The 16,608-nt window shown below is 41.5% G+C and overlaps 1 protein-coding gene across 7 annotated transcripts in view; it reads right to left on the bottom strand.

The window, feature by feature from the left end:
* The window catches only part of LOC148339699 (ERC protein 2-like), a 127,303-nt gene that overhangs the window by 77,922 nt on the left and 32,773 nt on the right, over positions 1-16,608 (bottom strand). For all 7 annotated transcript variants that reach the window (XM_088292181.1, XM_088292183.1, XM_088292182.1 and 4 more), the window contains 4 exons: positions 8,848-8,985; positions 6,300-6,488; positions 3,611-3,652; positions 2,871-3,064 (listed from right to left, as the gene is read on the bottom strand). In XM_088292181.1, the coding sequence (XP_088148307.1) occupies positions 2,871-3,064; positions 3,611-3,652; positions 6,300-6,488; positions 8,848-8,985 (563 nt within the window). The remainder of the gene's footprint in view (positions 1-2,870; positions 3,065-3,610; positions 3,653-6,299; positions 6,489-8,847; positions 8,986-16,608) is intronic.

Below are 16,608 nucleotides of genomic sequence, written 5' to 3' on the forward strand. Positions count from 1 at the left end.
TCCGCCTTCAGAATCAACACTGCAGGTGTCTGTGCTGTGTGAGTGAACGGGCTCTTAGAGTTTATAGACAGTTGCAGTAGTCAATTAGATCACGAGTTCGTGACAGTAACGCCTTCTAGCAGCCTCACTTTGAAAGTGTGAACGCGTCCTGTGATTCGATAACTCGATATACGTAATCAACAAATCCACACCAGACAGTCTTACCCGTCGACCGTTAGAAAAATATATAAAAAAATATATAAACATATTCTTGCTTTTTTTAACCCACAAGGGCTGGAGGGGGGAAAGTGTGGTTTTGATTGCACATATACCTGCAAGGCCATTTTCAAGACGGACCTTTCAAGAGAAGCTAGCGCTTGTGGGCCTAGGTGAGAAATGCACAGCCCGTCACTGTTATATACATTTCATTGCTCGGAGTGTTTTCACTGTGCATATAACCAATAAAACATCTGGAATCCTACCAAATCTAGCAGAGTATTTCCTGGACCTTTCTTTTGTTTCTGAATCTTGCATTTCCTCCTACTGTCACATTATATACCAGCATATCCTTTCATCTATATGCGCACCCTCATGGACATCTACAGTCGTGGATAAATTGCAATGTCTCTGTATGTTTGCAGAGGCGTGTCCTCGGGAAAACTAGCTGGCCATGAGGGCATATCAGCTCTCACACAGGTGTGTAAACCCGCAGACATGCTGGTGTCTTTTGATAGCTAATACAGTGCCATCAAAGCATCCGGGCGAGGTTGATGAGGTATAAAAGTGTGAGTTAAGAGTAGCAGCGCTGCATGTGCTTGCACTAAAATGTGATCGTTATCGGAAGGGACAATCATGTTTTAGTGCAGCAAGATGTCTAAGACAGACAGAGTTGATGAAGGGGGAGTGAAGAAAAAAAAAGCGCTGTGCATGAAACCTGATAGATTTGTAAATCATTTCTCACATGTCCTTGTGCTTCTTCCACCTGGAGCACCCGACACGTTCATGTTCCAACACAAGCAGCTCCGATTTATTCCTGGTTTCCGAAAGCAGCTGTGTTTTTTTTTTTTTTTAATCTTTTTATAAGCATATTTTCCCATCAATCTTCTCCCGTTGTCTTTATTGAAATTTTGTTTATTGGTCTGAACTGTTTCTTGGGTTGGCAAATAAAGCGACAGACCAAGATAATTATCAATCATTAACAATTAATAAAACAACTCAAGATTCCGAGTTCCAAAAGGTTAAGGTGTCCTAATGAGAGGCCAGACATTTGGAATGTACGACGACTGATTCTATTGTGTAAACAAGTGCGAATATTGCTATGAAAAAAATTTTGCAAAAGTTCAAGCACGATAGTGGAAGGCATTTGGGGCCTTATTTTGTTGTGCTCAGCGTAAAAATATGCGCAACTTAATTTTTGTGAGGGAGCAAGTCTAGTCCAGTCTAGTGCACGATTGAGGTTGCAAATGACATCCTCATACGTGGCCGACTACATCATCCATAACGGAGATATTGTAGTGTGTGCCCCCTCACGAGTGAGTATCCAATCACAAGCCACGTTCACCACCTTCAACGTAAGGCCTGCAAGAAGGCCTTGCTATCATCAACTTGTCATCCGATTGGCGATCGACGACCGCACGACTGGATCTGAAGGCCTCGGACGAATAGTGCATGCTTACTGGTATTATAAAAATTTGCCTGGCAACGCGAGCTAAATGAATTCTGATTGGATAAAAACCTCTAACCATTCAACACTAGGATATAATATGACATCAATGTGAATAATATGATCATGATTTCTTGATTATGGGCCAGCAGAGAAGGCCTTGACCGCCCACCACTGGTAAATAGTGCCCTTAACGTTCAGTAGTGTGTATTGCAATATAAAAGAGACTAATAATAAAGGTTAATAGGAGCCTTAGTAGGAAGATGTTCAGACAGCATAATGAGTCTCTCTTTAAAACCGCCTTATACCATATGTTTTCTTTAATAAACAACAAAGCGCTACGAAAGCCTCAGATTTCAAGCCTGGTTGCCACTGAGAAAAAAAAATATGTACATGTTTTACTTACTGTGGAACAAAACAAAAGAAAAAAAAATGCACAACGGGTGGAGAGAAAGGGGAGGAAACAGGAACTCCGAAAGTTTAGAGTGCGGCAGTTGGGTCAACACTCTGAAGTTTTATCAGAGACATTTGTCTTAAAGCAGTGCTGAAAGATCCAAACAGGACTAGACTGTTTATTATTTATAGATTCTTTATGGTGCTTATACATCTTATCGTAGTAAAAATACTATTTGACATGTTGGCTACATGTGAACAGTGAAACTGTGAAAAGACCAAAACGACTGTGCAACCCCCGGTTGCCGGTCCGCAAAAGTTATGGTCATGTATGAACCGGTCCACGATGTTAAAAAGGTGCACGAAAGCATTCACATGTGGGACAACTGGAATTTGGCTTTGCTTCATGTGGGGTCAGATTGAAGCCATTACGGCAGTTTTCAACATTACACTTGGTAAAGTATGAAACTGCTCAGTCAACGTCAAATGTGCGTTGGTACATCTGATGGTAGCGAATGTGTAAGTCTACTCACCCAGAGCTGTAAACATTTAAGCACAAGAATAATTGATCAGACATTTAGTTGCGTGATTAAAAGTGAAGTATGTACACAAGTTATTATACAAACTTGTGGGATTGCATCAATGAAAACATGAGGATGGACGCGTTTTTCCAAAGGTGGGAGGACGAAACGGAAGGTTTACATCTTGTGGATTGCTCCTTTATAAATAAAGCACTTAGGAAGGAATCAAGGACTTGAAATGATTCACGAATTCAGAACGCTGGACACCCAGAAGGGTCCACAGACCCAAACTGGATCTATTTTTAAACGCTCACCTCTCAAGATCATTTATTCTCTTCTCTCTGCCCGATCTGTCCACCTCGGCGTCCTTCAGCACCGCCATCAACCTGGCGACCTCCGCTTGCGACTTTCCCGATTCCTCCCTGTAGCGAGCCACTTCCTGCTCGAGAAGCCTCAGGCGATCTGTGATGTCGGGACACTTGCGCGATGTGTCCTCTGCATTTTGGGCCTGGAGGGGAAGGCAAATGGATGCATCAGGTGTACAGTGTAGAGCAGGGGTGGGCAAACTTTTTGATTGGCGGGCCACAATGGGTTCTAAAATTTGACAGCGGGGCCGGACCAGGAGCAGATGGATGGAGTGTTTTGGTAATCTCACGTCATTGGAGAAAAAAAATATACATTAAATTTTAAATGAAAGTGAACAAAAGCATTAAAACAATATATATGTCTCTGAAAAAACCCACAGTATTTAGACAATAAAACATTAACAAGATTTATCCATTTAATTCTTTTCAAGTTCGGCGGGACGGATTAAAACGTTTAACGGGCCGCATGTGGCCCCCGGACCATAGGTTACCCACACCTGGTGTAGAGCTACTTCAGACATCATTTGGAAATTAGCGAAAGTCGTCAAAATGTCTATCAGTGTTTAAGGGGGCGTGCCAATACAGAAGTATACAAAGAAAATATATTTCTAATTGCCGCTGGTGACAGGACTGCTCCGTTTGAAATATGGAAAAAAACCAAAAGAGGGACAAAATAGGACGAAACCTACTGTGGAGATCACAGCTGGTAGTGCTTCTTTTTGGGGTGGCATCTAGAGGGTGAGATGAGTCAGAGAAAAACAAAACAAAAACAAATGTCACAACTAGTTTGTCTTACTTGTAATTTTCTTTAACTCAAGTCGGGAAGGGACAATGGCACAACACAACAAAGTTAGCACTTGTGTTTGTGGCATTGTCAATATAGCAGATGCATTGACGATAAAAGGATATTATGAGCTCATCTCGTATAAAAACACACATTTGAATGAAACTAATTAAAGTAGAACTGAAACAGCAAAATAATCCTTTCAGTTTCGCCACCAAGTCGATGCAACCCCATTAAGGAAGCCCACTTCCTTCGGAGAGCTTCTTTCAATATCTGTCTCTTTGAAAACAGCGTTTACTTCCGAGTCCTTTACTACGCCTGGGATGAGCAAATACAACGTCATGGGAAGCGGATGTTGTGATTTAAACAAGCTTGAGATGAAAAAGCTCTGTTAACGGCTCGACTGAGTCAGAAACCAAACATCTGCGAACATCAAAAAGGTTGCCTCACCAAACTACTGGAGCGTATTTTCTAGATTATTTTTTTCTTAAAGGGGAAGTCAACCCCCTTTTTTTTCCCCTCACAAGGATAAATTCTATGCAGGCCAACTCGTCGAAACGTGGCATTCTGATTAATGTTTCATTAGCGGAATATGAGTTAAGCAATTTATTGTATTTAGCCATCTCAAGGGCGGCCATTTTGTCACTTTCTGTCGCCTGAAAATGACATCAGAGTTGCTCAGGGTACAGAGAACGACCAATGAGGGCTCAGCTTCAGATGAGGTGAGCTGTGATTGGTCGTTTCCCGAGTCCTGAGCAACTGTGATGTCACTTTCAATCGACAGATAGTGACAAAATGGCCGCCTTCTGATATGGTTAAAAACTGGGTGCATTTTGCTGGTTAACTCATATGCCACAAATGAAATATTAATCAGAATTCTATGTTTTGATGAGTGAAGGCGCACGGAAGATATTATTAAAAAAATTGTTTTGGGTTGACTTCCCCTTTAAGCACCACAGAAGTGAAAGACAGCGATTTTATCACCTTCTGTCATTTTTGGCAAATTGCACAATATGGTATTCTTCTGATCACATGTTAATTACATACGTATAAATGGCATCAATATTTATTTGCCCTTATTTTGAAAGCATGATTTTCATCTCCATGCTGCAGAGTTAACAACTACTCAAAAATTGTCACATTGTACTTCATTCAAATCAGAAGACATTCGTACATCCACACCGCACGCTTATGGACGTTCACGTGTGAAAATCCGTTCAGCTCACCGACACACCGAGGAACACACACGCTTACATGAAGAGCAGCACTGTGAGTCCTCTTGAAGTATTTGCAAGTTTACATAACAGCTGCGGACGACGCTAAATAATCCAATTATGGCAACACTTCTGTCAGAGCATAAATCTGCCTGCTCCAAAGAGTTATCGAGCTGCCGTCCCTTTTTTGCGGCCCGACACTCACCAAGATATCATTTCACAGGAATGAGATGTGCGCGTATGCTTTTTTTTTTTTTTTTTTTACGACTATTAAAGAAAAGTCGCTCGTAAATTCTGGCCGGGTGACAGTGTACGTGCTGGTGTGTGTGAGGGAAATGGGAGGAAAAACACTCTTACTTGGCACCCAATATGGGATGGAAGGATTTTTTTTTTTATTTCGCCATAAATCAGATTCTTTTAATATCAGCAGCCTAATCCACTCACAAGATATATCAAGTGCAGGACGCGCCATCAATGGTGAGTTGTTACGATTATTGTGGATACTATCAGGGAGGAACCAGAGAGGAATTAAAGATGCATTTTGGATGCTGGCAGAAATAAGAAATATTTGGATTTACTGGTTCCTGCAGCGTTTTTGAATTGTGTGTATTACTTTGAAGCAACTGCGGTGATTAAACATCAAATGCATATTTGGCGACAAGACGACTTAAGTTACGGTTAGATTGCTAGCAGATATTCAACACAAAAATAAGCTCCATGTAAAGCTGTATATCTGAGCGTGTAGATATTGAAGAAGCCAAGCCAATGAATGCACGCTGAGAATTTTTGTTTGGTGCTTCGTCATGGCTGGTTCACAAATATTGTCGGATCAGCGCCACTGAAGTCAATTATTTAAACTACCTTTGCAATCGGATTCAAAGAAAAATACAATGTGATGGCATTTGTTTGATATACACTCGAATTTCACATTTATTTACTTTGGATTTGTTTCATGTATTTGAAACGGTTCTTCATTTTTGTGTTCTGGAATTTATGGTACGGCGTGTGTGCGGGTGTGTGTGAACACTGATGCCACTGTTTTTGCATACTGTACAAACATACAGAACATTCACAATCTTCAGCGAGCAAAGTGCTTGAACCAACAAGCTAGTCGTTTCTCCCATTTGTTATATCGGATTTGGATTATTTGGGTTTCATATCGTCGTAAAAAAAAAAATAAAAAAAATAAATTAAAAACTGAATACAACAACAACCTAAATTAAACAGCGCTGACATTGACACTTTATAATATCTCCCACAACATCATTTGTTTCAATTGCTTCTCTCGGGTGCTGTTGAGCATATAAATTTGTTAAACATACACGTGCTCACGTTTCCACTCGTGACGCCCCCTCTTCCCCGTGCTCACCCCATACAGACCTCGCCGTCGGGCCTCCGGCCTTGTTTTGGGCCCACGATCGCAGGCTGGCTGGGGGACAGTTTCTGAGGTTGGAAGGTTGACAGCTTGTCCTTCAATTCCTGGTTGTCCTTCCTCAGTCGCTCCAACTCCTCCAGTTGAACCCTGTCCGCCCGCTCTTTCTGTTCCCGAAGGTTCTCAATGACTCGCTCCTGAGAAGTGAGGAAAATCGAGATTGACTCTGGTAAAGACCGTAAAAGATATCATCGACGTGCGTGCTTATTCCCATAAAAGCTATAAACCATACCACCTCCAAAATGCAAACGACTGTCCGTCCTGGGTGACTATTCGGCTTTAATGAATCGTAGCCTCTTACTGAATGGGCCCAACAGCATGTTTTGCAAAGGGCAGCCAAGCTCATAAATACAAGTCTTAAATAAGACCACTGTAAATAATAGCCGGGACGTAGAGAGATCAGAGCAAGACGGAGTATCGAGACAGATTTATTGAAAATGGATAATACAGTACTGGAGATCACTTCCTTACAACTCCGCGCTGACTCCCGATAAACCAAGTTGGAATGTTTATATCATAATTCTCCCCGTCCTCTAATCACAGCAGCCCGGCTTTGAGCACTGGCCCGAAAACCACGTCCACAGCATGGGTGGGAGAGCATACAAGGTGTATACAGTAGGTGTGTGTGGACTGAAGCGATTATCAAGGTGTTTATTCAGGTGTTTATTTAGGCAACACGCCGCAACTCCGAATTGGGAGCTTTACGATGTGGCATTGCTGCATGATTGGCAGCTTTAAACCCTTGGGTAAATTGGACAAACACACCATCTAACTAGACCTGGCACAGCCATGCGTGCAGAGCAGCTTTTGGAGGAGCAAGAGAGAGAAAAGACGCAAGGAAATGGCTAATGGGCCATTGGGTGTTTTCATCATATTATGAGCTCGGAAAGATGTTTGGTGTTTTGGGATGGGGACCAGGATGTGATGAAAAAAAGAAAAAGATGTGCCGCAATGAGTCTGGCGTGCAAGTGCAACGTGAAATACAAACAATGGCACAGTTGGACAGAGTGAGCTCCAGGCAGGCTTGGTCTGGGCACTAAAGTCCAGCATGTTAATGAGAGCCACCGTATTAAGGCAAGCCGGTTTGGGATTAGCAACACACATGATCACCCTTGTAAACACATTACACACCCGTTGTTGACCGCAAAGTACGAAAAGCTTGCCAATGCGCTTCTCATCGCAGCTGAATTCTACAGCAAGGAGGCTGCGTCAGAAGCAGGTTTGCGGTAAACAGATGGGCCAACGTGGGAGCAGTATATCGGCACTGGGCGACCAAATACGGTCAATTACATATTTTTTTCCCCCCATTATTTCTTTGAATTATTAACTGATATAAAGTGTTGAAAATAACGTGAGAACAAATCTCCTAAATCTCCTAAATCTCTTATATATATATATATATATACACATATATATATACATACATATATACATATACATATATACATATACATATACATATATATATACACACACAATAACAAGAGAAAATAAATTTAAAATATTTGAGTAACCCTGTTTTATGGAATGACATGAAAAAAACGAACATGAAGTGACAAAAAAAATCAAAAAATAAAATAATAATAATACGTTAATCGTCCATCCCGAAACATTCTCGTTCAGACGAGAAAAGTGCACTCACACTCACACAGGTAAATAAGGTAGCGCTCGCTGGTAAAGATGTTAAGCATTAGTACGAGAAACTTTCTCATCCTAACGAGGAACTTTCTCGTCCAATCCGGAAAGAACTTGGTTTGAAGGCCTTGGAGCCGATCCCTTTCTCGTTTGGGCGAGAAGGGTTCTCGTTAAGACAAGAAATGTTTCTTTTTTTTCCCCCCAATCCACTTTTGGGGCTCTGTACTGTTTTGATGAAAATGGATAACTGTAATTCGGTGGAGAAGGACCTGGTCAGCCATGAAGGTAAATTTGCATGCAGATATAATTCCTGCGCATCACGCTGCTTAGTCAGCACTTTTCTCTTTTTTGGTTTGGCGTGGTGTTTGGTAAATAAGACAAGATGGCTGTTTTTTTTTTTGTTTTTACTTCTTGAAAAATACTGCTTTGGAATCGGTGTGATAGTCCTACCAACAACAAAAAATTAATTCACCAGAGAAAAGATGATCAAGATGGATGATTAAAAACTCCTTCCATACCTCCACTGTCAGTTTTCTCACATCTTCTCGCGTGGTCCAACATCTATGAATTAGGAGGCATGTGTCCACAAACGATGACAGTGAGTCACGGCAAAAGAAGCCAGCTAATGAAGCCTCAACAGTTTCCTTAGAAATCTGCATACCATGATGAGTACATTTTTCCAAACCGTTAAAACCAGACTGGTGGCCCAATAGTTTCATTTTGTGACGTGCTTGTTTTCGCCTTATTCTTTTTCCGTTACTCAGATAAGATAAAGGGGACACTTTACCCGCATTTTTTTTTGGCCTCAGTTGTCAGCTTTGTGCATTTCTTTGTTAAAATGTGCACACCGTTTCCTGGTACCTTCTCAGACAGGGCCTCTTCTAGCGTGGCAAGGGCTGTGTCAGTGTTGCAGGAATCGGTTTGAAGGCCTTGGACCCGATCCCTTAACCCAGTCAGCTGCTTGTCCTTGTCCTTTAATTGCTCCAACAGGTTATCAATCTGGAAAAAGAAGGTAAGAGAACGCAAAATTAGGACCTTAAAATTCCCAAAAAGGCTTTATATTCCAGAGTAGATTGGAACTTGTCATTTACGGGAAATATTCATTAAACAAGATTATTTATGAGGAGGATGAGAGCGTGGAATCATTTAAGTTCATGTTATGGTGATTGTAACCGATTTGCTTTTATCAATTTATGCAAACACTCAGCTTTGAGACCTTTGATTGTTAGTCCACGGTAAAGTAAAACTAAAATGCACACGCTATGTTTTTACAACGTAGAACATGAAGCAACTTTTTAGTTCCTTCCTGGAAAATCTTGGCCTCCGTATGCGACGGATCAAGCCAGTGAATGATTCGCCTGTTTTTTAGGTGGTCACGTATTGTGATTTATTTTATTTTTTTGTGTGCTTAGTTAGTTACAGCATGTAAAATAAAAGCAATAAAAACCATAATATGTATGCGAAAAAATAAATTTGTAACCGTGAAGATGAGTTTAATAGCCCTTGGAGAGAACAACGTAGCATAATATGAAGAATATTGACTACTATATTCAAATGGACCCAGATATGACTATGAGTAAAAAAAATGAAGGTTTATAAATACAAGTTGGGAACCGAAATTGCTGGGGGAAAAAAAAAAAAAAACTCTTGGACTGAATAAAGCCAAATCCAATGTATCCCAAGTGCTTCAGTGGGACAACAAAAAGTCAATCCAAGTTGAACATAAAATGTTCTTTCCATCTCTGTCTCTTTCTCCTTGACACACAAAGCACCATTCCGCCACTCATTAATACCATATTTGACCTAAAACAGTTTTTTTTTTCTTTTTCAAAATAAAGCTCGAGTTTAACAAAAATAATTATATATACTGTAAGTAAGATGAGAATCTAATAAAAACAAAGCACTTGAGGCCAGAAAAAAAAAAAATCAAATGGGAAGCCACATTCCAGTCATGGGTACATAGACAGATAATGTTGAAATCTCCACAACTATTGTACAAATGAATCCAATTAGACTGCAGGCTTTGGAGTGCTTCATTCCCGAGAGAGCAAGCGGCAAGCTTTAATGGAGCCATCTTGGGTTTGGCAAAAGAGAGAAAGTCGCGGGAGGCGATGGGGGGGAAAAAATAGGCCTGTTCCCTTCAGCAAATCTTGATTGTTAATAGCCGTCATTACACTTCAAACTAAGTACGTTGAGTGGTCCGTACGTAGGCGATAGGGACAGTAAACCCTTCAGGAAACGATGAGAACATTTCACACCACCGCGACAGAAATCCAGCAGCTTACACTTTCGGGGATTACAAAGTGTCTTAACATTCTACATTCTCACATATTATCCAAATCATGCATGACTGGGAAAAAAAAAATATATCATTGTGTGTTGAAGAGGTCACATGATAGAAAATAGTATTCCAGAAAGGTTTCTGATTACCGTGGAAGCATTTAAACGCAATCTTCTTGAAAAATACTCTTTTACCCAAAACACACTCATACACATTCAAGCGTAGCGTTGCTCCCGGCCCCTATGGACGCCACAGAGCCTTATTTCAGCTCAAATTGAGCAGATCGCTCAAGCTTTTAGATAAATCATTACACTCTTCATGAGGCTGTTTGCTTTGGCCTCTTAACATAAAATAACCAGCAGTCGGTGAAATATTGACCTCGACATTCAGCCTACGGTGGAACTAACTGTCTTGTAAAACGTATCTTTGGTCTCAGGCTGAAGGAATTTGTCATTGGAGTCACATCTATCAGAAAGAGAATGTGACATTTTGTCCAACATGTCAAAGCTCGGAATTGTTCAGGATAGAAGTTTTTTTTTAGGGGTATGGCTCAGACGCAGTTGGCTTTTTGCCTCACTGGAAAGTAGAGTGTTCCTTTAGGAACTTGGGTGCTGCTGATGAGAATAGCAGTCAACCTTTCAGTGCATTATAGCAAACGCCACACATGTATAGGCTTTTAAAATCAAATCGGCATGCGTGGCATCTGGCGTCCCACCATATAGTAAACCTCATGCTACAACAAAGCTCCGAAAGCTGCGTTTCTCTTCTATGTCACACCACCCTTAGCAAGAAGAAAATTCACGCCCCCGCCCACTCTCCGCCGTAGCGATAAACAATAGCATTTTCGTTGCAAAACAAACAATGAGAGCGCCACTGCCAACTACTGGAGTGGATGTGCAATTACACTTTATTGTAGTATGGCGGAAAAAAAGCATGTTCCCCAGGGTCACACGCGCCCCCCCAGGGGGGGCCCGCCCCACTATTTGAGAAGCTCTGATGTCATGACTCAGACCAGCCGTTGCACTTCGACTTGCTGTACGTGTCATAGTGTTATTTTCAGACAGCTCCATGTCAGCCTCACTCCCAGACACAAACAACTCCAAAATGTTTATGGCGATAACTTTATCTACAAGGAGATGGAAGCAGACGAGACTATACCCTTGAAAGTTGGAGCGCTCATTACCAGTCTGTGGAATTCACATCCCACCAGCAGGTTGGAATTTCAGCCAAGAGGCCTACGTAGCTTAAAACAGAGGTCCCCAACCACCGGACTGCAGCTGGCCGCACAGATGAAAGAAAAAAAAAACTTGCAGTACATCTGGTTGGTTTATTTATTATTTGAGGCTAAAAATATTTCATTTTAAAAAGTGACAGGCTTCTCTCCGTTAGACCCATCTATGATTGCCTCGTGACTAGTGATGCAAAGGCTCATTTTTGACCCGTGATCCGTTCGAGCCGGGCACGATCTGCAGAATGGCTGGCGAAAAAAAAAAAGTACGCGATCACATTAAGGCAAAATGATTTGTCCGCAATCACTACGATAGCAGCAGAAGAAGTTGAAATCCCAGATGGATCACGTAAGTCGCATGTATGGGTGCATTGTCGCAACTTGATGTGAAACGAGTCTTCAAATGAGAATTTTTTTCTGTCGCTTGTCCCAGTGCCGTCATTTCAGACCGACGAGTCAAGGAAGCTGCAAACATACTCAACGAACACGCCGCCTCCGCAATGACTAACTTCAAAATAAAGCTTTGCAAATAATACATTGAGTCATTGATGCCAATGCAATAGCTTGAGTAGACTTTTACTTTGAAGTTGCCCCTCGTGGTGGCGCAACGGCTACCTTGACTTCCGTCTTTGGCTTGCTTTCTCACAGTTTTCATCGACATGACATAGTTGCCACCAACACTAACACAGCGCCTTCCAAAATCATATTCAATCCCCAATTTAGGACACAAACAAGCTGATAGTTAATTACACCGTCATTGTATGACATGACATAAGTCTCTGGCATTAGATTGGCAGACTCAGAAAAAGCAGCCAGTTTAAGAAGAAAATTATGTCATCACAAAAAAAGTAAGGCAAATACACATAACTCCCAAGCAGACTTTGAAAAAATTGATTACTTCCTTCCCAAATAACAGAAACTGTTAATACAACATCAAGGTTAACAAAATGATTATCTCATCACTGGCTTGCTATTGCATTGTGGTTATAGTTTGTTAATAATATTATTAGAGCTCAGTTTCATGTGATGAGTGAAAAGCTGTTGAAAATGCATTTCTGGCAAAAACACTGTGACCTAAAAGAAACATGTTCCAGAGGAGAACCACAAACTCAGTTGACCCATCTGTCTTCCATCCAGAGAAAGAACAAGAACTCAGTGGCCTCCGGAAGAATCATTTCAGCAGAACACTGAGGAGGCCCGGATGGAGTGTGACCACCATAGCAATACAATTGTTTGTGCAGTAGTTCTCAAAAGTCTTTTGGGCCAATAAAATGCCAAACAAGTATTGGTTTTTCGCAGTTAAAATAAATAAATAAATCAACCAAGGCTTGTAATTGTCTATAAACGCATGATGGGCGTTGTTGTAAAACCTAATCGAGATGAAGACGTTGGCATGTAGACGTACACTGCTTCATTTACAAACAACGGAACATAATGTAGTCACAGACTGTGTACTTCCCGGGAGAAATCTAGGTCACAGTCAGTCACACTGACTTCCGAGACTACAAAGTGAAAAGTAGTCCTGGATAGTGTACACACTGCGCTTAAAGCAAAGCGAGCAAACACACACACACACACACAAAATGACTTTTTGATGTGCGCATGTCAGTATAAGCATTCTAACGCATGTTCTAAACAAAATGCTTCCAAGTGTACACCTGCATCTCAAACCAGTGCAACTTCTAGATTCTCACATTAATCAGTAATCACAAACGTCCTGCCCCCTAAAAGCTTTCAGATGTGACTTTTCAAAGGAACTCACAATTCAGTCATGACGCTCAGGGGAGACTATCACCTTTTCAGTGTGGCCTTCGTTTAACCCCCGTCTCTCCATCACATCTCACAGCCATCTGTGGCTGGGATGTAGCACTCTCCAGCGGATGGAAACTGTGATGTTATGTAAACTGACGCCCCCTTGTGGTCGGTTTTGATCAACCAACAACTCAACCAACAGTCAGAAGAAATTAGTACAGGTAATGACAAATAATAACCAATTAACCATCTCAGTTGACAAATGCTCTGTTGCTCTTGCATAAATCCTGCTCACATGATAAAAATTGCGATACAAACCTAATCACTTTCGGAATCAATGAATGATAATGTAAAAGGTCATAGTGACACACAGGAAATAGCAACCCAGGATTATCGTCATGTTGTGGCTCAGGGAGTACTCATACTGTGTCATCCATTCACAAGAAAAGAGAGTGTTGATGTCACGCACAGGAAGTGGGTCGGGGCTGGGGTGGTCAAAGCATACTTCCGCAAATACAATCCATCCATCGAGTTTCTTTTTTGGATTCACATTCACACCTATGGAGAATTTAGAGATGCTTGCATTTTGGGAATGTGGGAGGAGGAAAACTTGCCAACACACTAAATTCCCTCCAGGAAAAATGAAGTAAGGATAGATTCAAATTTAAACTTTTCAGCCCACTGAAAGTAAAGAGCTGCATGCTTCTATCCATCCATTAATTTTTTTTAGCGCTTATTCTGTTAAGGGCCACATGGAGCTGGGGCCAGTTGACTTTGCAAAAAAGGTAAACTACACTTTGGACTGGTCACCAGTTAATAACGGGTCACATAGAGAGATAACCGTTCACCCAATTACCGAGTGTCAACAGAACCCACACAGACAACTCTTCCCAAGGGCGAATTCCTTGTCAAAAGTTTGATTGTTCTCGAACATGCACTAAGGCTTTAGTTCTAACCTGGTTGACCAATTTTATTACAATTGTTTTTTTAATATTTTCACTTTTAAGACTTTGAAGTTATAATGTAGTTGAAGTGAAAAGATTAAAATCCTGCAAAACTACATCACCCATCTGTGTGTCAGAAACTTTGCACCAATATGTAAGATTTGCATTTTTTTTTTTGGAGCATTAACTTGCATTCCTAGATTGTTTATTCCCCGTGTACTACATTGCACATCAGAGATGGGCGAGTATTGACGCCAGGTATCGGTATCAGGTAGATACCGGCCTTATTATAAAGTATCGGGTCCTCGTGGAGTATGACGATACCAGCCACTGATACTCTAACAGAAAAAATATAAATATTAGGCATTGATTAAGTACTGTCATTGCTGGTGTAGTGGTACACACACCTGACTTGTGTGTGGGTAGCGGGGGAACAGTTCTGGCTCAGTGATTTTGAGACAAGACACAGAATCTGCAATTCAGGCACAAAAGAACCACTAGTCAAGTTACGATTGTCATCATGAATGTTTGCCGTCAGGTCAAGCACTGCGCACGGCACTACAACATAACAAATAACCTCCTCCGCCTCCCCCTCGCCAGACACCGTGTTGCATCCATACATACCAATTAGAACGTAAGACATATGTGGAGCACACATGCAGAGTAATCGCTCGGCATAGTGGGAGTTTCTTCTGCTCAGCACAACGAGCAGGGAGGTAAAAGCGTCAGCTTTTGAATAAAGGCAGATTGTACTTGTGTGAGCCAAGCTCTACCTGACCGTGTGTGTCTGTGTGTTTTGGCTAAGTTGAGTCATGTCTCTGCTCTTTAGACTCAAGACCATATCTCGAGCCCCCCCTTCAGCGGCAGAATGCGATGGTAATTGCTGTGTAAGTACCCCGTTGCTTGATTCTCCTGCTCCCAGTGCCATTAGTATTATTTTTTTTTTTGGAGATAATGGAAAGCCAGAAAGAAAAAGTGATATAATGAGGACCATTGCAGATATAGCGTCCCAATTTAGTGCAGCCGTGGGCAAACTATGGCCACATGCGGCCCGTTAAACGTTTTAATCCGGCCCGCCGAACTTAAAAAAAATTAAATGAATACCCCTTATTAATCTTTTATTTTCTAAATATTTTTTACATTTTTTAAAGACATATATATTGTTGTAATGCTTTTGTTCACTTTCATTTAAAATTAAATGTATTTTTTTTTTCTCCGATGAGGTGAGGTTACCAAAATACTCCATCCATCTGCTCCTGGTCTGGCCCCTCTGTCAAATTTTGGAATCCATTGTGGCCCGCCAATCAAAAAGTTTGCCCACCCCTGATTTAGTGTTTTACAAGATAGCTCAAATGCCATTTTCATTAAGTGCGGAAATCTACAAATATATAAAATTTTGTTGAACTCAATCGCAGGTGTTGTAGTCAGGCAGAAGATGGACTTAGCTTGACATGCAGCCCGATATGAGGTTTGCCCTGACTCATGTGTAGCCTGCATGGCTCCAATCAGTCAGCCTCAGGCTCTCAACATTAACTCGGTCTGATTGTTGATAGGAGCAGCAACAAGAGTTGAAGGGTGGGGGACTATCACAAGCTTTTTTTTTTTTTTTTTTTTGCCGGAACTTCTCCAGCTCCAGCGGGCTTATCTGCAGCCATGTGGCCGTGCTCTGATTGGTCAGATGGAATCCATTAGGATGAAAGACGTTGGTGGACTTCACGGCAGCAGGAATGTTATGTGCATAGTTGAGCGTTATCTCAGATGATCCGAGAAGTACTGCTGATACACACACTCAATCACTTAGCTGGAATACCTCCAAGGTGGCCTACAATGTAGCTGGCTCGGTGGATAAGTCCGCAGACTGTGTTTTGCAAAATGTTCATTGATATCAACCCCCCAAAAAAAGCAAGCGTATTCTCCAGTCTTTTCAAAATTATCTCTTGATTGCAGTAAACGTGCATTTCACTCGACAAGCTCCTTAACTGAGTGGCAAACATGCAACAACAGCCTTGGGTTCCACCAATCATGAATGAATGTGACATATTCAGGCATGTGTCCCAAAATTGACTTTTAATCATTTTTATTTTAAACTTATGTTTTCAAACCAATTTAAAAAATGTGTTTCAAAACTATTGTTGCATCTGTTGTCAATGAAAATATCATAAGCACCTTTTCACACTGCACTTAGCAACGTGCGGATCGCAGTCGACGAACCCATTCATTGCTACGAGGGCTTGAGGACGGAAGGCCACACCGTGCCCTTGAATTGAAAAACGTACAATTCAAGAGCGGCGCCGTAATGACGTCAGGAGCCGCAGGGGACAGAAGTTGGCGGCGTGATTTCAGAGTTGTGGGAAAAATCTCCGAGTTACTTACTACGAGGCTACGACGTGAGCACTTCCAAATATGGGCAAGCTTGC

This window comes from Idiotropiscis lumnitzeri, chromosome 3 (assembly GCF_059441095.1).
Source record: "Idiotropiscis lumnitzeri isolate Australia: NSW breed Sydney's pygmy pipehorse chromosome 3, RoL_Ilum_1.0, whole genome shotgun sequence".
Classification (NCBI taxonomy): Eukaryota; Metazoa; Chordata; class Actinopteri; order Syngnathiformes; family Syngnathidae; genus Idiotropiscis; species Idiotropiscis lumnitzeri.